This window comes from Camelina sativa, chromosome 1, assembly GCF_030686135.1.
Source record: "Camelina sativa cultivar CO46 ecotype springtype chromosome 1, ASM3068613v1".
Taxonomy (NCBI): domain Eukaryota; kingdom Viridiplantae; phylum Streptophyta; class Magnoliopsida; order Brassicales; family Brassicaceae; genus Camelina; species Camelina sativa.
The window spans coordinates 2,368,911-2,387,285 of NC_141880.1; the positions used below are offsets into that span (position 1 = coordinate 2,368,911).

Below are 18,375 nucleotides of genomic sequence, written 5' to 3' on the forward strand. Positions count from 1 at the left end.
GAGATTGCCGAGCAACCGCGCCGAGCTCATTGCCGTTCAACCCATCTCAAACTCTCTCATGCGATCTGTCGAGCTCATTGCCGTTCAACCCATCTCGACCTCTCTCCCGCGATCCGCCGAGCTCGTAACCATCAACCACTTTACTGCCGAGCTCGCCTCTGATTCCCCTAAAACAATCAACGCAGATCGATCTTACCAGAACCATCAAATACTGAATTGAAGCAAAGCTCGTAAGTTAACGGTGGAAATGGTGTCGACCTCCGTTCAGAAACGGTGTCGACCTCCGCCGAGCTCGGGCAAACAGAATTGGCATTCACGTTTCTATTGTCATGCCTGTGAGAACCATCTTGCCGCTCTCCAATACCTCACAACAACCATCTTCGCCAACCCCACCGAGACTGCCGATCTCAGATTTACTGACTGTAACTCTCGGCGCCCCCAACAAGGGTGATTAACCGGCAGATCCTGCCGATCACCGACCATAGGCGATCTCACAATGAGAAGCTTTCTCAGCAGCGGTTGTTAGGGTTTTCGATAGGAGCAACCAAAATCCGCCACCTCGATCTACGACCTACTCATTTTCCATAAATTCATCGAATATTGCACTCAAAGCAAAAACCACTGGATATTCATTGTATCTCTCAAGAAGACGAGCCTAGCATTTACAGAAGAATCATTGTAGCAATTTTGTTCTCCAGAAGCGACCCGAGGTAATCTGTGCCGAGCAGGCATATTAATAGATAATTCAAGCACGTCCGTTGATCGCAGAAGAACTGCCGCTCTCCGGACTAAGGGGGGACTATTGTTGGATATGGGCTGCGCCCAATATGCCACTAGGCCCAACAACACAGATTAATTGTGATTTCGGCCCGACAAAATTTGGAGACAGTCATTAACACTCCGTCGAGGGTAACCTCGACATTTCGCGATGGGAACCCTAGGTCAACAATCCGCTATAAAAGGAGAGGACATTTACTAGGAAGAGGATCCTGACCCGCGGACAATATCTAAAGAGCAATACTTTGCATCGAAAACTGTTATTGTTTTCTGTATAATTCTTTTTAGCTTCCGAGCTCGTCATCATTAGCTTGTTAGTTCTCCTGTGAATTGTCGAGCTCAATCTTGACTCGTTTTAGTGACGACCTCACGTTTTTATTGTTAATAAAAGAACCAACTTTACTCTTCCCCCGAAAATCTTTATTTGTTTAAGTTGTGCAATCCCCGGTACAAACACCCACTCACTTAGTTTGTCCTGGGAAGACAAAGATATTAACGAGCAAGCAAATATATATTATTTGGTAATTTCGAATTCGTCAACAAGTTTCTTGCAGAATTATGAACATTAGAAGATTTGTATGTAATGTTTGTATAAGTATGTAAAAAGTGTACACAAACTTTAAAGAAAATTCATACCAAAGAAAGAAAAAAACTTGAAAGAAAACGACCCCCCCAACACAAACGGCGTATCTCAAAACGCAGCCGCTAACGTCTACGTTAATTGGGGTGGACAGTTACCCAAGTCATTCTCACAAGTCACCCCTATATCAGTCACAGTCCCTATTTACATAGAGAATTACAATTTAACAACAAAACCGCTAAACCAAACACCAAAAACCCAAACCATAAAAATTGGACCGGCTCTAACAAAACCACAACAAAAACCAAAATCAAACCGGAGAAAAAAACCACATCAAAATGCGCCCGTATAGCAAAAACCATTGTACCAAAACTGGAGGCAAAGAAATGAGAGCCGGTCTGTTGCGTTTGCGTCCAAAACGCCATAAACGCGATCATCTAGTCAAAGATCCTTTACCCATATCAATATGGTCCGTCAAGGTTCACCGTTTTGTTCCTTGATTTCTACTCCTTCACTCCACTGCCGGATACTAGTCTCAACTGGTGAACCCGGAACGACAGGAGAAACTCCTCTGCCGCCAAAAATGCGACGCATAACAGCGTTATCAAATTTCCTCCAGTAGTGATGAATGGCTCGGGACGGAGTTTTCAAGAACATTCTAAAGGTGATCGGTTGATCAATGTGGTCATAATACGGGTCATAGATACTATCACCATTGAGGAGCGGATCCTGTAAAGAAGATCCCGGTGTGATCAGCAGCGCTGTCGTGGAAGACCGTTTTGATGAAGGGTGCAAGTGTTTTACTAACGGTTTGGTTAGCAAACCAAACACCTGCCGAAAACGTAAGAGATGATTAGGATAAATACATTGTTACATATCAGTTTATTTTTCTCTTTGATGTTCAATTACGTGTTGGATTGGTTAAACCCGATACGAGTTTACTAGGATGCAAATCGGTTTGCGCAAAGAGTTGAAACGTACCACAGTACTGAAAAGAACAACGGTAATGGTGCTGGTGATCATGATAGCGTTTCCAAGAACCTTAGTGTGTCCTGAAGTTGTGAACTATGATGTAACAGATAGAGAGAGAAGAGATTAGTAAGAACTTATTAAAACCCAAAGATTGTTATAACAGGTTTTTATCTTTGTTTCTTGTAGTTCACGGATCAAAACCTGGTTATAAGCAAGAGCCATTGACACTGCACCACGCATCAGACCAGCCCACCAAATGGTTACTTGTTTCTTCCAATCTAATTTCTCATCTGGTGACTTTGTCAAATTAGACAAGAAGGATAATGGGAACACAAACGCAGCACGACCCAGAAGAATAAGCCCTAGAAGTATTGAACTCACTCCAATCGACTGACCAGGACTACGCAAAGTAGTGTTGAAGCAAGATCACTAAAATGAATTAACAAAAGCAAATTGTACATATTTTCATTTGACACACTATAGAAAGTCTCACCTGTCGCGTACAACGTCCCATTTCTCAATATCGAGAGCATCCATTCCAACGTAAAGGAAGATAAAAATCTCAGCTAGGAATGACAATGCAGCAAAAGTGTGTCTACACCAAGAAAAATAAATTCATTTTAGTCAACCAATTTCACCAGATAGAGATTTCAATAATTATTACTATTAGAAGAAAAAAAACTTACTTTGTGGTAACTTTTGATTTATCTGTTACATTGTGCCATGTATAGTGAGACATAACAATCCCGCAGAAGAACACAGTCAAGATTGAGCTTAAGTGGAATAGCTGCAAAGGAAAAATATTTCATGATTTCATTTTGTCTTGGTGAGAAAGTAACAAAAACCTTGCTTCGTTAATTATCATATTTGTATCTTACCTCTGCAAGCATATATGATAAGTAAGCCAGTAGCATCATAAGAGCAACTTCACGATCAGTAGAGTGCCTGATTTAACCAAAAAAGAAAGTAAAAATATTAAAGAAAGAACGCAACTAACAAAGCATAAGCATAGAACTATCAAGAACTAACCAAAAAAGAAACTCATGTATACAACGATCCATAAACACGCAATATATACCTTCCAATATAGAGCTTCTTCATAATGAAAGCACTGAGCAATCCAGCCTGAGAAATAAAATGAGTGAACACTTTTCTGATTAACTCCAAATCCCATTGCTGAAATTTGAGGAGAAGGGAGGAAGGAAGCTTACTGCAACACCAAGTGCTGTGCTTAAGATGAAGAGATAAAAGAAGTTTCCAGCAAACTCCAAAGCTATGGTTGAATTGATGTTTGTGAGATCAAATCTCTGTATTGCGTTGAAGAGCACAACAGATGTTGCATCGTTCACTACACCTTCTCCAAAGACCAGACTGTACAAGAGAGGTGTGTCGTCTTGATTTAGCACCTAGATTTTAACAAAAGAGGGGTTGTTAATTCTTGATTAGGTATAATAATTTTGAAATGTTGCTTAAGAAAATTCTTACTTGCAAAGTGCAAACAGAGTCTGTAGCAGAGAATATTGCTCCAATTGCTACAAATCATAATAGACTAATTAAGCGGATGTGACATTTAAATGAGCAATAAAGCAGAACGAGCTTGGTTACCTAAATAATCCGAAATGGTGAGATCTCCGATATTCATTTTCTCGAAAAAATGTTTAGCACCTAACCAAAAAACAGAACCGGAAATATCATCAAAATGTATCGAGACTGATCACTTTGAAATGTAGAAGGTGATAATTGAGATTTTTGTTTTACCTAATGATATGATAACAAATGAAATGAGAGTACCAATAGCACCAAAAAACATAATGGTCGTGAAGTTGCGGAAAAATTGCTTCTTCTTAACCTGAAACCTGAAGCAAAAAAACCAAAACAAAAATGTGTTATTCATCAAGAGAACCGGTTTTGAATTGAACATACCCGGTTTAACATGAAATTTAAAAGAAGAAGAAGAAAAAAAACTCACCCAGCGTTGAATATAATCGGTGGAAGAAGATAAATGAAGAAGAGATCTTCACTAAACACAAGAATCCTTGAGCTCTTGCCTCCACTTATAAGCAAGATCACAATACCAGTACATGAACCCTAATTTGCGTAATTCATAATACTTATTAGAATTGTCTACGTGTACTTTGGGGTAAAAACAAATAATAATAGTAATAAAAAAAAAAGCTTACGATGATAAGAGCTGTGATAGACTCATTCATCCAGCGAGTCTCCTCGAGTAAGTGACCGAGCACGATGCAGGCGCAAAGCAGAGCAACGAACAAGTTCATGGAGACGACTGATGCGTGATCTGACCCTAACAGAGTCTCTGTTTTTTCCAGCATTGTGCTTAATCCAATCGCCATTTTTTGTAAATCTCAGCGTTTAAAGTATATATCCTAAAACAAAACAGGAAACGTGATTTTGTGGAATTTAGATTTATGATTCCAATTTTAGCCGCCGTGAAATATTTAAAAATCAAGAAAAATTCCGAAAAAGGGAATCAAGAGTTATGACCGTAAAAATTCCGAAAACAACAAAAACATTCCAAAATCATAACTCCACCATAATCATCAAGAGTTTGAATCCGTAAAAATATCTCAAAATCATGGAAAAGTTATGGTGAAAAACCAAGAAATTGTGAAAAACTTTCTTCAACAGTAAAAGAATCTGAAAGGTATCCATAAAAAAAAAAAAACCACACAAAACCTGGTTATGAAGAGATTCGAAAGATCAAAATGATTCTCTTTTTGGTCGTCGAGAGAGAGAGAGATGGTACAGTTCTGTTTGAAGGACAGCAAAGAGACGAAGACGAGAGACCGCCAAAGATGGCCCTATATAAAATAAAAATATTTATAGATGTTAAGCAGAGAAGCCATTAAGCCAAGTGGAAGATAGAGAGGTCAACGCTTTTTAAAAATCTCACTTAGAGCTAATCTCTAACCGTCGAAATATCCATCTCAAGAACTTTATTCCAAATGGACGGCTGAGATGACTTTTTACATTTACACCCCCGTTGTTATGACCGTATCTGTGAAATTAGCTCATTGGTTATGATGTTGTCGTGTTAAAGATTACATATCAAAACAACAGAGGGGAACACGCTTTTATCCTTTTTTCCCCTATTTTTAATGACTTTATTGGAGAACCTTTATGAGCGAATATTTAAGGATGTGAATGGTTGCAGCGGTTGGGGCGGACAAAGCTATCTGCGGATTAGATCGCTCTGCTTTAAGTGTGGACAACAGATCGCAGCGGTCCAACTCTATTTGTAGGGTGTGAATGGTTGCAGTGGTTGGGGCGGACAAATCCATCTGTGGACTGGACCAAATATCTAAGGGTTTGAATGGTAATTGTGGTCAGGGCGGCCAAATCCATCTGCGGTCTGGACCGCTCCATTTTTAAGGTGGACTACAGACCGCTGCGGACTAACTCTATTTGTATGCAAAAGCGGTCCGCAGTTGGTCCGCTGCGGTCTTGTCTCTGCTTTATTTGGACCGCACAACTGCGTACTACATTTACTGAATGGTAAATAAAAAGCGGTCCAGTCCGCAGATGGATTTGTCTGCTCCAACCGCTACAACCATTCACACCCTAAGTATTTTGATTCTTTTTGGCATTATAGATTGTTTTATGGTATGATATATTCCTTTTAACAAATTTGTACATCTGACTACCTAATATAGATAATAATAATACTAATATACCAATAAAGAAATTATTTCAGAGTAATTAAGTTTTTAACCTGTTTCAGGGAATTGACCCCATACCAGACTTATACTCATCCCCCTTGTTCTACCAAAAAAAAAAGAATATCGAGTTATACTAATTGTGATGGAAATGTTCTTCCTTATGTGCTTAAGACGTTTACTTGATAAAATATTGGCTGAGTCTTTTTTATAAGGTTTATGAAACTGGTTGTCATGCTAAATTAAAACTACTTTATTAATTTTCCTGGCAATGTACTTATATACATATGTTATTGTTATGAAGTACTAATTTATCTTTGGATGTACTAGAGGTCTCTTTTTATTTTCTCTTTCTTTTTTTGACATCAACTAAAGTCTCTATTTAAATAGAGTGGTATTCATCATTACAAGAAATAGCTTTTGTGATTTGAATAATACTGGTTGCCCAGGTGTTCCTTTTTCTCTTACTATTCTTTGTTGTCCTTGCACTCAGAGAGAGAGCAAAAGCCAATTCTCGTGTACCCGTCTTGGGGTGAATATGATGAAAGGTTCATCATTAAATCAATTTATTATCTTTTTATTCGCGTAAATTGCTTTTCATCTTCAAAACCGTTTAATATAAAAATGTCCCCTTCATCTCCAATATATGGTTAGATATACAAGTCATCTTCGGATAAATTTTCAAAAATGGATAGAAAATTATGATACAAAAGTAATCAAAATTCATCTTGAAACAGAGAAAACAACTTTAAAACAATTAGTTCAACTGTTCGGAGGCCACAAAACCATTAAAAAGCAAGCGTAAAAGTATAACTTTCGATAAGGGTAAGAATAAATGCAAATATTAAATAACTACGTATAGTAGTATTTTTCCAAAGCCCTTGGGATGCTTAACTGGATGATCAAAAATATTCAAATGTTACTTAACCAATCCCATGGATATTGAAACATTTAACTGCAAATTTCATTATAGTAGACTAGTGGGTCAAACATGTGACCCTTTAATATGACAATTTGAATGCCTCGTGGTCTGCTTTTGTGCCTCCGATCTACACTATTATCCTAGTTGGAGTGTTGTTACTTATCGTTTAAGGCGCCACATGATACACACACATGTTACATGTATAATAAGATTTACATCATTGTCACAGTTTCGAAGCTAGTTTACTTAGAAAACCATGAGATAGCATGGAATCAATACCTACAATGAAAGATAACGAATCTACAGTTTAGTTACGGACTTGGATTCTTTAGTTTTGTTTTTCTAGTTGTGCCTCTCTGTTTGTTTTCTTACAAGGACAGGAAGAAAGAAAAGGAATGAAGAACAAGAAACGAATCATGATAATAAACACATTAATGACCTCGACATTATGGCCGGTTTAAAAGTATCTTTCAATTAGAATATCTTTAGAGACAAACAGTACCAAAATGCTAAAGATTTTGAAAATTTAGTATTTCAGTCGTAGTAAAAAGAATAATACTTATGAATTACAATATATACAGTACTACCAGCTATAGTAGATAAAAATAGGTAAATAAATATTTAATATCAAATCCTGACAAAAAAAATCCTCAGATTTTTCAGTTATCAATTTATCATCCTTATCCTATCACAGAACCATTTTTATTTTATCGTTTCCCAAAAAAAACGAATTAATTAATAAAAGAAAAAGAAAAAATACAAATTATCTAAAGAAGCGGTAAGAAGAAGAAGAAGAAGAAGTTCAGAAAACGCCTCCATCCATTATTATCGGTTGTGTTGGAATCTTGTTCGCGTCTCTCAAACAACAAACACTTCTCCCAACTTCTTCTTCACACCCACCCACCGACCCACCCAACCCAAATGATTCTCCCTTGATGACAACCCAGATCATGTTTTACATGATCTCAGTCATCTCTTAAAAACCCCTTTTTTTATAGATATAGATCTCAACGCATGACGATCCGGACTTTGATCCAGGAAATGCGGTCCAGGCCACACCGTGTGGTCCACGACGCCGCTTCGATTTCTACTGTTTCAGACTCTTTCAGCTGGGAGGAGCTTCCGGAGGAGCTGCTCAGAGAGATCCTGATTAGGGTTGAGACTGCTGACGGCGGCGATTGGCCGTCGCGAAAAAACGTGGTGGCTTGCGCCGGCGTTTGCCGTAGCTGGAGAATTATAACCAAGGAGATTGTATCCGTTCCTGAATTCTCCTCTAAATTGACTTTCCCCACTTCCCTCAAGCAGGTTTCTCTTAAAAGTTTAAAGTTTCGATTTTTTTAAGTGTTAAAGTGATGAAATTGAAACATAAAAATCGAGACTTTGATGCTCTTTGTGCCTAGGAACTGATCACATGTGTTCTCCTTTAAGTGTTCTTCATATGCTCAACAAAAGCTGAAGGGTTTGGTGCTTTTGATTGTGTTCTATGTAGCCTGGTCCAAGGGATTCTCTGGTTCAATGTTTCATACTACGTAATCGGAATACGCAATCGTATCATCTCTATCTCGGCTTAACCAACTGTAAGCCAACTCTGTTCTTCTTCCACGTTTAAAAGAGAGATTACTTGTTTCCGAGTTTTGAGATTGTTGACAAAAGCCCCTCTTCTTTTTGATATTTTGGCAGCTTTGACGGATAACGGGAAATTTCTTCTTGCTGCTTCTAAGCTTAAGCGGGCAACTTGCACTGATTACATCATCTCTTTGCGTTCAGACGATATGTCAAAGAGAAGCAACGTTTATCTAGGGAGAGTGAGGTATGCATATTAATATATCTCCTTCTTTAGCTTACTAAGATCTTAAGAGAGTAAGCTAACTTGGAGTTCCAACTTGTTTTGAGAGAGTAGTACAACAAAGTTTCTAGCTTTATGAGTTATAGTCGGGTTGTGAGCATTAGATTATGAGATGGTAAAGTATTGAATCGGAACCCAACTTCTTCAAAGCTATTAAAGTATGTTAACTGTCTAAACCTCTTATTGTTATTGCAAGATCAAACTTCCTTGGAACAAAATTCACGGTCTTTGATGGTAATCTGACGCCACAGACTGGAGCAGCCAAGATGCAGAAGAGCCGTTCTTCTAATCTCATCAAAGTTTCACCTAGAGTTCCTCAGGGAAGTTACCCCATCGCTCACATTTCATACGAGTTAAACGGCTTAGGTTCTCGGTAAACAAAATTTCCACATTCGAAAATAAAATTCTTGCAAGTCTTTTGTCCATTGTGAGTTTTACTATTTCTCCATGGTATATAAATAACAGGGGACCAAGAAGAATGCGTTGCATTATGGATACAATACCTATGAGCATTGTGGAGTCCCGGGGAAGAGTAGCTTCAACGTCCATAAGCTCATTATTCATCCGTCCATCACCGTTCTTGAGATCTCATTCAAAACCCGTGCGCAGCAATAGTGCATCTTGCAGCGACTCAGGCAACAACCTGAGAGACCCACCGTTGGTGCTGAGTAACAAGACTCCACGATGGCACGAGCAGCTACAATGTTGGTGCTTAAATTTCCATGGTCGAGTCACAGTGGCTTCGGTTAAGAACTTTCAGCTTGTTGCGGTTAGCGATTGTGAAACAGGGCAGCCGTCTGAGAGGATCATACTCCAGTTTGGGAAAGTTGGCAAAGACATGTTCACCATGGATTATGGATATCCGATTTCTGCGTTTCAAGCGTTTGCAATTTGCCTGAGCAGTTTTGAAACCAGAATCGCCTGTGAATGAATGATGAAGAGACTAACCTTAATTCACCTGCGTGTACTTGTTGTTGTGGTCTGTAGACTAGATGGTCAAAAATCTCAGGATCGTGATAGTTTTCTATTGACTTCTCGTGACATTATATATCTTTCTGTAGTATTTATTTTTGTCTTTGCTGCAAGGAGGCTTACCTGAAATAGGCAAACGTTACATCCTTTTGTGAAATTTACAAATAAAGATTATTTACTCTGCTGTAGAAGATTTGTAATCAATCTCTCTCTCAGAGAGCTTCGGGTTTTAGTTCACAGGAAAGGGGAAGGTTTGGTTTACTCTGTATGTACTGTACTGTGACTCAAGCGGCTTGCAAATCGGGTCGTGGATTTAACCTGCGCTTTCTGATTAGAAAAAGTCGGATCTGAAATTTTAAGTGGTTCTGTTTTATTTTTCCATTCTTTGTTGTCTGAGTCCCAACCTCACAACTAGGGTTTGTGGTGGAGCTCTGTTTGATTTTCTGAGGTATTACTAATACATATCATCTCACATAGGGTAAAATATAGGAGTTGGAGGCTACAAATGTAGAATGTGAAGACTCCAAGCAAAGCAACTGCTATGATTAAATGTAGAGGCTCTATAAGCAAAGCAACTTCTACGACATAAGTAACAAGGGACGACTCCACTCCATTAATAATGAATAAACCAAATCAGACACACACACACACACACGTTACAAGATGGAATTAAGCTTTGTTTATGGAGTTCTCTTGGAAAGAGCTGAGCAAATGGATAAAAGTAGAAGCAGGAAAGAAGCAAATAGAGATGAGGCAAGCGAAGTTGCAATGTAACGACAAAACTTGTCGTAGACATTACAAATCTTATTCCACCCAACGTCTTCGTTTCCTTTCAATGCAAATCCTCCCGCCGTTCCCGTCGCAAACGCCAAAATCCCCAGCATCACCTATTCATATATATATTCCGGAATTATATATTAAAAGCCCTGACTTGGACCTGAAGATTCAAGGTTACTTGTAAAATAAGCTACCGTGTCTAAGGAGGTCATGTAAACGGATATCTCTGCAGTGAATTCATGTCTCAAGAGTAGAGAGATGGAGAAAAGTGTTGAGATCAAAGCATAGAAACTAGCCACCACAAGTGCCACCACAAGGAATCTGCATTAGCCAACAACAATTTCAAGTTTAAACTAACAAGCCGTTACTTGATTATGATCATAACTCATAAGTCATAACATGGAGGAAGAAACGAACATGAAAGCGGGCGATTCTTTGAACTCGGCAGAGACAGGAGCCGGAGATGGAACTCCGGGGATCTGAGTCATTTCGGTCTGGTCGCTGGCCACCATTACTATAAGAGCAGTCAGAGTGGCGGAGAAAACCAGAACTCTTGTTATCACATCTATCTTCCGGAAACCTAAAAAACTGGCGCATGAAGATGGTGGTGGTGGTGGTAGTAGTACTGGTGCAGCGGACTCCGGAACTGGTTCAGATTTGCCGGTTTCTAAGTCGGGGTTCCCAATAGATGCCATCAGATGATTTATAAAATCTTTTTGTGGTTAAGTTTGGACTATGTGTTATAAAATTGGGCGCTACATGAGAATATATATATGTGTTATATAGTCCCGGCCGGTGATGATGAGTTGTAATTACCCTTACGCCAAGAAATGAGTTTATAAATCAATTATGGAGTGTAAATATATATTTTTGAAATTAAATATTGTAATCTGATCAATTAATAAAAGCATTTTCATTTGTACTCTGCAAACACCTTATGACAAATACACTAGATGTTGTAGTTTCCTTTTATTGTTGTAGTTTCATTTTATAGTTGTACGTATATAGTTGTGGATACTGACATACTGTAGATACAAATACAATGGGAACGTGTTAGGCCAACCCCGGGAAGGTTGAGGAAATTGGGCGACGATAATCAAGATGGTAAAAGCAAAATAGTATAAAAGTAATTAAGGAACATTAATAGGGAGTGGTTAAACAATCATCTGCAAGAAAAATATCTAATTTTATATATGCTCTTAGGTATCACTTTGCTTTCTACTTGTGGCTGTAAAAAACATTATTAAACTGCACGAAACAAAAGTCTATTAGCATTATTACCACTTCTCAAACATATTATATAGTCCAGTAACATGTTTAAACCATGGACATTAAACTATTTTGGTGACTATATATATAGTCGAAAGACAGACCAGGTTTGTCTAGACTCCAAAGCAAAATCACCAAATTTTATACCAAGAAAGAGGGAGACAGTGACACACAAGTCAAGAGATAAAACAAAAAGTCAGACATAACAGTAAGAACATATGCTAATCTATATCATCGTTTTCTTTCACATCTCAATTATACACCTAAACACTTTAGTAAATTTAAGTAATTAAGAGTAGAGATAGCTTTTAACTGGGGGAGATTATCAAACAAAATTAAATAATTGGGCTTTGAATTGGGCCGTTAAGGATCCATTAGGCCTATTTATGTGACCAAACGAAGTCCATCTAAAGCGGGATATTCCAAAACTCTCTTGCTCAGTTGGCGGGTAATTCCTATTCGACGAAGCGAATGGGTACATCGTAACCGTCGATTTAATAAACTTAATCAAGGGTCATAAATAACCCTGAAGCTTCGGTCGTTTCGGGGGCTCTTCACTTAGCAATTTGTATCGAAATTGTCACTTTTATTTTACTTTCCCAGAAGCGAACCCTCGATCTCAAAGCCGAAACCTGATTCGTAGCTTCCATGGCGAGAATTTCGAATTCCGATGAGGCTTTCTCGTCGGAGGAGGAAGAGGAGCGGGTTAAGGAAAACGAAGAAGTAGAAGACGAGGAGGAGCTCGAGGCTGTTGCTCGTTCTTCTGGCTCCGACGATGACGAAGTAGCCGCCGCTGACGAATCCCCACTCTCCGACGGAGAAGCCGCCCCTATGGAAGATGATTACGAGGTAATTGCAGGCTGATTTCGTTTCCATGGCCGTGATTTTCGAATTCTCAGTGAACTCTGCGTCTTTTTTTTTTGTACTTGGACTTCCATTAGATTTGGCGTTCGTGTATTCCTTCATTGTGGTAATATGGTGTATGCAGGACGAAGAAGATGAAGAAAAAGCTGAAATCAGCAAACGTGAGAAAGCCAGACTTAAGGAGATGCAGAAGTTGAAGAAGCAGAAGATTCAGGAGCTGCTGGACTCACAAAATGCTTCCATTGATGCTGATATGGTGCGTTGTTTTGAGACTAACTATTTCAGGTTTTGAGCTGCTTTTTCTTCTTGTGATTTGGGTTTTTGACGATTTTGAATCGTTCCATGTATCTAGAACAATAAGGGAAAAGGGAGACTGAAGTATCTTCTGCAGCAGACTGAGTTATTTGCACACTTTGCTAAAGGTGATGCATCTTCTTCTCAGAAAAAGGGGAAAGGAAGGTGAGTTGGATGCAATTGATTTTCTTATATATCGGTTTATTCGTCGTTTCTGGTCTCAAAATAATTATGATGAGCATAGCCCTGATTTATTGTTGGTTTTAACTTGAACCTTCAGGGGTCGTCATGCTTCCAAGATAACTGAAGAAGAGGAAGATGAAGAGTATCTAAAGGAAGAAGAGGATGGCTTAACTGGATCTGGAAACACACGGTTGCTCACACAGCCCTCTTGTAAGTAACTGTATTTTGCTGTCTAATCTTGGATTGCTGCATATTGATGGTCTGTCTGGGAGCAACAAGTATTATATGATTGACATCTGTGTCCATTTGCGTAACCTAGAAATATTGTTGTGACATTTACTCTCACAGTTACCAGGTAGAATAGTGTCATTTTTTAGAAAGCTTGGGATTCATCTTTTACTTCTCAATTGATAGGTATTCAAGGGAAGTTAAGAGATTACCAACTAGCTGGTTTAAACTGGCTCATTCGGCTGTATGAGAATGGCATTAATGGAATTCTTGCTGATGAAATGGTAAACAATGGCTCCCCCAAGGATCTGGGTAAAATAAGTTCTCTATTTTCTATGATGCTAATCATTAAACCATTTTTTGCATGTGGTCTAGGGTCTGGGGAAGACGCTTCAGACGATTTCTTTGTTGGCATACCTTCATGAATACAGGGGAATCAATGGACCTCATATGGTGGTTGCTCCAAAATCAACCCTTGGTAATTGGATGAACGAAATTCGTCGGTTTTGTCCTGTCCTACGCGCTGTGAAATTCCTTGGTAATCCTGAGGAGAGGGTAAGTCAGGAGCTGTCTGCCATTTTAGTGTTTCATGGAAATCTTTACCCCTAGATTCTGAGATGTCTGCTAAATAATGCAGAGACATATTCGAGACGACCTGTTAGTTGCTGGGAAATTTGATATTTGCGTCACAAGCTTTGAGATGGCCATCAAAGAAAAGACAGCACTTCGTCGTTTTAGCTGGCGTTATATTATCATCGATGAAGCGCATCGAATTAAGAATGAGAATTCACTTCTTTCTAAAACCATGAGACTTTTTAGCACCAATTATCGACTTCTTATCACGGGAACCCCACTTCAGGTGTTTGCTCTTATCTTATTCTTGAATACTTGGACATTGAAGTATTTTTTGTTAAGTAGCTTCTAAGTGAAACAACCTTCTTTATACAAGTCGGTTGCTCTCGTAATTTTGTTTTCCCTTCCTGGCACAGTGGCACTTTTATAGTTTCCTTAGTCTCTCTGATTTCGATAATGTTGTATAGCTGGCAATGCTCATGGTTCTTCATATATGCAGAATAATCTTCATGAACTGTGGGCTCTTCTCAATTTTCTTCTGCCTGAGGTTTTTAGTTCAGCAGAGACTTTTGATGAATGGTTTCAAATTTCTGGTGAGAATGATCAGCAAGAAGTTGTTCAACAACTTCACAAGGTATGCATGTACCCATTGCTTCTGTTGAGTTTATGTCATCACTATTCTTAGGCTAATCGCTTTCTTATATCTTTTCAGGTTCTTCGACCATTTCTTCTTCGAAGACTGAAATCAGATGTTGAGAAAGGCTTACCACCAAAGAAGGAGACGATACTTAAAGTTGGCATGTCTCAGATGCAAAAACAATACTACAAGGCTTTATTGCAGAAGGATCTTGAAGCAGTCAATGCTGGTGGAGAACGCAAACGTTTGCTAAACATTGCTATGCAACTTCGTAAATGCTGCAATCACCCTTATCTCTTCCAGGGTGCGGAGCCTGGTCCCCCTTATACCACAGGAGATCACCTTATAACAAATGCTGGTAAGACTTAGCATTCAATCTAAACTCTTCAGTATTACATGGAAATTTGTTTTCTTGAAGCAAATTTATATTGTTATTTGTAGGTAAGATGGTTCTCTTGGATAAATTGCTTCCTAAGCTGAAGGAACGTGATTCGAGGGTTCTGATATTTTCTCAGGTAAATGTTGATACAGAACAATTGGAGATAATGGTTTCCTACAGTTACCTTTTTTGTTTTTCTTTCTTTATATTTGAAGTCTGAGCGTTTTTCTTCTCTTTGCTCGTGTTATCAGATGACAAGGCTTTTGGATATTCTTGAGGATTATTTAATGTTTCGCGGTTATCTCTATTGCCGTATTGATGGAAATACTGGTGGTGATGAACGAGATGCCTCCATAGAAGCCTACAACAAGCCAGGAAGTGAGAAATTTGTTTTCCTGTTATCGACTAGAGCCGGAGGGCTGGGTATCAATCTTGCTACTGCAGATGTTGTGATCCTTTATGATAGTGACTGGTGAGTCTCTTATCATTTCGACTGTAGTTTATGGGTATTCTCTTCACTTTTGACGAGTCTGGCTGATTTTGGCAGGAACCCGCAAGTTGACTTGCAAGCTCAGGATCGTGCCCATAGGATTGGTCAAAAGAAAGAAGTTCAAGTGTTTCGATTCTGCACTGAGGTTGATATTCTCCTGTATCAATAAAGTAGGAACAGCCTACGAGTTTAAATTAATAGTGTTTGTTGTCTACAGTCTGCTATTGAGGAGAAAGTGATTGAGAGAGCTTACAAGAAGTTGGCGCTTGATGCCCTGGTAATTCAACAAGGGCGATTGGCAGAGCAGAAAAGTAAGTTTTTATCATATGATCGCAAAATGCATTGTTTCATCTCTGGCGGATATAATATTATATTACTATGTTATGCAGCTGTTAATAAGGATGAGTTGCTTCAAATGGTAAGATATGGTGCTGAGATGGTGTTCAGTTCTAAAGATAGCACAATCACAGACGAGGATATTGATAGAATCATTGCCAAAGGAGAGGAGGCAACAGCTGAACTTGATGCCAAGATGAAGAAATTTACAGAAGATGCAATACAGTTTAAAATGGATGACAGTAAGGGTGTCATGGACCTTTCTCGCCCTACTACGCTGTGTAAATTTTGTAATGTCTGGATAATCTTCTGTTGTTTGATTTGTTGCAGGTGCTGACTTCTATGATTTTGATGATGAAAATAAGGTAACTCTTTTATATATCTCTGCATAGGTTGAGCTTTGATGTCATACCCTAGTTACGCTCTGCATTATTGAACCCAAAAATTTATTGTCATTTTTTTAAGGATGAGAACAAGCTTGATTTTAAGAAAATTGTGAGCGACAATTGGAATGATCCACCAAAGCGGGAGAGAAAGCGCAAGTAAGTGTTACTAATGCTTTATACATTGTGCGTCCTATTTTTCCAGTCCTCATAAACTTTATCTAACAGAAACATACCTTTTGTTTTATCTACTGTATCTTCAGCTACTCTGAATCTGAATACTTTAAGCAAACATTGCGGCAAGGTGGTCCAGCTAAACCTAAAGAGCCTAGAATTCCGCGCATGCCCCAGTTGTGAGTACCTCAACAAAATCTACTCTCATTGTTGGATGTCTTTTCCCTGTCTTGTGATATTCTTACACTAGAAATCTAATTTATTACCCAACCTTCAGGCACGAGTTCCAGTTCTTTAACATCCAGAGATTGACCGAGTTGTATGAAAAGGAAGTACGTTATCTCATGGTAGGGATCTCTAAACGAAACACTCATCACTGTTTTGATGTGCTTAATAGCGAGTTTTTTTGCCTAATAAAAGCAATTTGCTTCACTTTGGTTTCAGCAAACACATCAGAAAAATCAGTTGAAAGACACAATTGATGTTGAAGAACCAGAAGGTCAAGCTTACTTTCTCAGAATGTGTCCACTTTGTTAACATGTTTTTCCAGCAAACCTATTACTGATTATGAAATGTTTTGTTAGAAGGTGGTGATCCCTTAACTGCTGAAGAAGTAGAAGAAAAGGAGCAATTATTGGAGGAGGCAAGTGAATACGTTTAGTGTTTAAGTAGTCTTAGACATTGAAATTGGTGGGCTTTATTTAATTCTTTGTAATTTTCAATCTCCAGGGTTTCTCCACATGGAGTAGAAGAGACTTCAATACTTTCCTTAGGGCTTGTGAGAAGTATGGCCGCAATGACATAAAAAGCATTTCCTCTGAGATGGAAGGAAAAACAGAGGAAGAGGTTGAAAGATATGCCAAAGTATTCAAAGAGCGATACAAGGAGCTAAACGGTATGTAACATCTTTCAACGCTAAGATTCTTGCGGTGTTTTCACATACTGCTTATGTAATTTTCACATTTGGTGGGATAAGTAAGTTTATGATCATTCCCTCTAAATATGTAGACTATGATAGAATCATTAAGAACATTGAGAGGGGAGAGGCAAGAATCTCTAGGAAAGATGAAATCATGAAAGCCATAGGAAAGAAACTGGATCGCTACAGAAACCCTTGGCTGGAACTGAAGATACAATATGGTCAGAACAAAGGGAAGCTGTACAATGAAGAGTGTGACCGTTTCATGGTACGTCTTTTTCTCGTTTTTTTGTTTGTTTTTTATTGTATTTTTCACTAATTTCATCATGAAGTTTGATTGTTGGGGAACTTTGTGGTTAAAAACAGATCTGCATGATCCACAAACTTGGTTATGGGAATTGGGATGAGCTTAAGGCAGCATTCAGGACATCGCCTTTGTTCAGGTTTGACTGGTTTGTGAAATCCCGCACGAGTCAGGAACTTGCAAGAAGATGCGACACTCTGATTCGGCTGATTGAGAAAGAAAACCAAGAGTTTGATGAAAGAGAGAGGCAGGCCCGTAAAGAAAAGAAGCTCGCAAAGGTAAAAAATTGCAATGTTATTTACATATATAAAGGTTTTATAGTCAGTCTTTTGATTTGACTCTTAGGTGCTTAATCATTTTCTGGTTTTTGAATGTTTGAAGAGTGCAACACCATCAAAGCGAACCGTAGGAAGACAAGCAAGTGAGAGTCCTTCATCCACGAAGAAGCGAAAGCACCTGTCGATGAGATGAGATGAGATGAGATGAGATCATGTGTTTAGAGATTTGTTAAGTCTCTGTTGTTACATATATAATTAAGCTAATTTTAAGAGAACATATCAAATTGATTTCATTCTCTTTCGTGGACATTTGTCCTGGTTTGACTTGGATTTAATGGTTAGAAAGAAACTAAAGAATTATATGGAGGATTTCCTAACAACAAACTAATATTCAACTAACTAGTGATTTGCCACATAAGAGCCTGATTTGTTTTTGCGTTGTTCGTTTAGTGAGTAATAATGATCGAATTATAGATGTCATGTCACAGATCCACAATTACAAGAACAAGGAAGGAAGAGAAAACGTGAACACTAGATTTGT

General features: G+C 38.6%; 4 protein-coding genes across 6 annotated transcripts; 2 read left to right on the plus strand and 2 right to left on the minus strand.

Moving 5' to 3' along the window:
• Positions 1-1,350: 1,350 nt before the first annotated feature.
• On the minus strand, positions 1,351-5,202 carry LOC104722644 (sodium/hydrogen exchanger 3-like). Its single transcript, XM_010440880.3, has 14 exons — positions 5,027-5,202; positions 4,510-4,716; positions 4,299-4,417; positions 4,088-4,185; positions 3,935-3,994; positions 3,815-3,861; positions 3,541-3,735; positions 3,408-3,454; positions 3,208-3,274; positions 3,016-3,116; positions 2,823-2,924; positions 2,531-2,729; positions 2,339-2,422; positions 1,351-2,188 (listed from the first exon to the last, which is right to left on the minus strand). The coding sequence occupies exons 2-14, from the start codon at positions 4,681-4,683 to the stop codon at positions 1,832-1,834; spliced, it is 1,650 nt and encodes a 549-aa protein (XP_010439182.1). The 5' UTR covers positions 4,684-4,716; positions 5,027-5,202; the 3' UTR covers positions 1,351-1,831.
• Positions 5,203-7,580: 2,378 nt separating this feature from the next.
• On the plus strand, positions 7,581-9,934 carry LOC104722734 (tubby-like F-box protein 9). Of its 2 annotated transcripts, none has more exons than XM_010440985.3 (5): positions 7,581-8,233; positions 8,418-8,505; positions 8,609-8,738; positions 8,971-9,147; positions 9,240-9,934. In XM_010440985.3, exons 1-5 carry the CDS (start codon positions 7,943-7,945, stop codon positions 9,703-9,705), a joined length of 1,152 nt encoding a protein of 383 aa, XP_010439287.1. In that variant the 5' UTR covers positions 7,581-7,942; the 3' UTR covers positions 9,706-9,934. The 2 variants fall into 2 exon arrangements, with proteins under 2 accessions (XP_010439287.1, XP_087306617.1); XM_087450491.1 differs by having other exon boundaries at positions 7,627-8,233; positions 8,329-8,505.
• A 322-nt stretch (positions 9,935-10,256) lies between these two features.
• LOC104722822 (CASP-like protein 1D2) lies at positions 10,257-11,273 on the minus strand. The gene is made up of 3 exons (XM_010441100.2): positions 10,941-11,273; positions 10,718-10,844; positions 10,257-10,633 (listed from the first exon to the last, which is right to left on the minus strand). Exons 1-3 carry the CDS (start codon positions 11,216-11,218, stop codon positions 10,427-10,429), a joined length of 612 nt encoding a protein of 203 aa, XP_010439402.1. The 5' UTR covers positions 11,219-11,273; the 3' UTR covers positions 10,257-10,426.
• A 1,046-nt stretch (positions 11,274-12,319) lies between these two features.
• Positions 12,320-18,218, plus strand: LOC104722916 (ISWI chromatin-remodeling complex ATPase CHR11). 2 transcript variants are annotated; one of them, XM_010441209.3, is made up of 24 exons: positions 12,320-12,641; positions 12,781-12,912; positions 13,009-13,115; positions 13,231-13,343; positions 13,548-13,645; positions 13,737-13,916; positions 13,999-14,220; positions 14,434-14,568; positions 14,647-14,929; positions 15,013-15,086; positions 15,202-15,422; positions 15,498-15,585; positions 15,658-15,751; positions 15,830-16,018; positions 16,107-16,141; positions 16,242-16,318; positions 16,423-16,512; positions 16,611-16,680; positions 16,778-16,832; positions 16,918-16,976; positions 17,063-17,228; positions 17,342-17,520; positions 17,619-17,834; positions 17,938-18,218. In XM_010441209.3, the coding sequence occupies exons 1-24, from the start codon at positions 12,441-12,443 to the stop codon at positions 18,025-18,027; spliced, it is 3,174 nt and encodes a 1,057-aa protein (XP_010439511.2). In that variant the 5' UTR covers positions 12,320-12,440; the 3' UTR covers positions 18,028-18,218. The 2 variants fall into 2 exon arrangements, with proteins under 2 accessions (XP_010439511.2, XP_010439588.2); XM_010441286.3 differs by having other exon boundaries at positions 16,921-16,976.
• The last annotated feature ends 157 nt before the right edge of the window (positions 18,219-18,375 follow it).

Coding starts and splice junctions, on each gene's coding strand:
- LOC104722644 (XM_010440880.3), bottom strand. CDS start 4,683: ATGGCGATTGGATTAAGCACAATGCTGGAAAAAACAGAGACTCTGTTA. Junction 4,418..4,509: donor CTATCACAGCTCTTATCATC/GTAAGCTTTTTT, acceptor TACGCAAATTAG/GGTTCATGTACTGGTATTGT. Junction 3,736..3,814: donor ACTCTGTTTGCACTTTGCAA/GTAAGAATTTTC, acceptor GTTAAAATCTAG/GTGCTAAATCAAGACGACAC.
- LOC104722734 (XM_010440985.3), top strand. CDS start 7,943: ATGACGATCCGGACTTTGATCCAGGAAATGCGGTCCAGGCCACACCGT. Junction 8,506..8,608: donor CTATCTCGGCTTAACCAACT/GTAAGCCAACTC, acceptor ATATTTTGGCAG/CTTTGACGGATAACGGGAAA. Junction 8,739..8,970: donor GTTTATCTAGGGAGAGTGAG/GTATGCATATTA, acceptor TGTTATTGCAAG/ATCAAACTTCCTTGGAACAA.
- LOC104722822 (XM_010441100.2), bottom strand. CDS start 11,218: ATGGCATCTATTGGGAACCCCGACTTAGAAACCGGCAAATCTGAACCA. Junction 10,845..10,940: donor AAAGAATCGCCCGCTTTCAT/GTTCGTTTCTTC, acceptor TGGCTAATGCAG/ATTCCTTGTGGTGGCACTTG. Junction 10,634..10,717: donor ACATGACCTCCTTAGACACG/GTAGCTTATTTT, acceptor ATATATGAATAG/GTGATGCTGGGGATTTTGGC.
- LOC104722916 (XM_010441209.3), top strand. CDS start 12,441: ATGGCGAGAATTTCGAATTCCGATGAGGCTTTCTCGTCGGAGGAGGAA. Junction 15,423..15,497: donor ATCCTTTATGATAGTGACTG/GTGAGTCTCTTA, acceptor TGATTTTGGCAG/GAACCCGCAAGTTGACTTGC. Junction 16,513..16,610: donor ATTCCGCGCATGCCCCAGTT/GTGAGTACCTCA, acceptor CCCAACCTTCAG/GCACGAGTTCCAGTTCTTTA.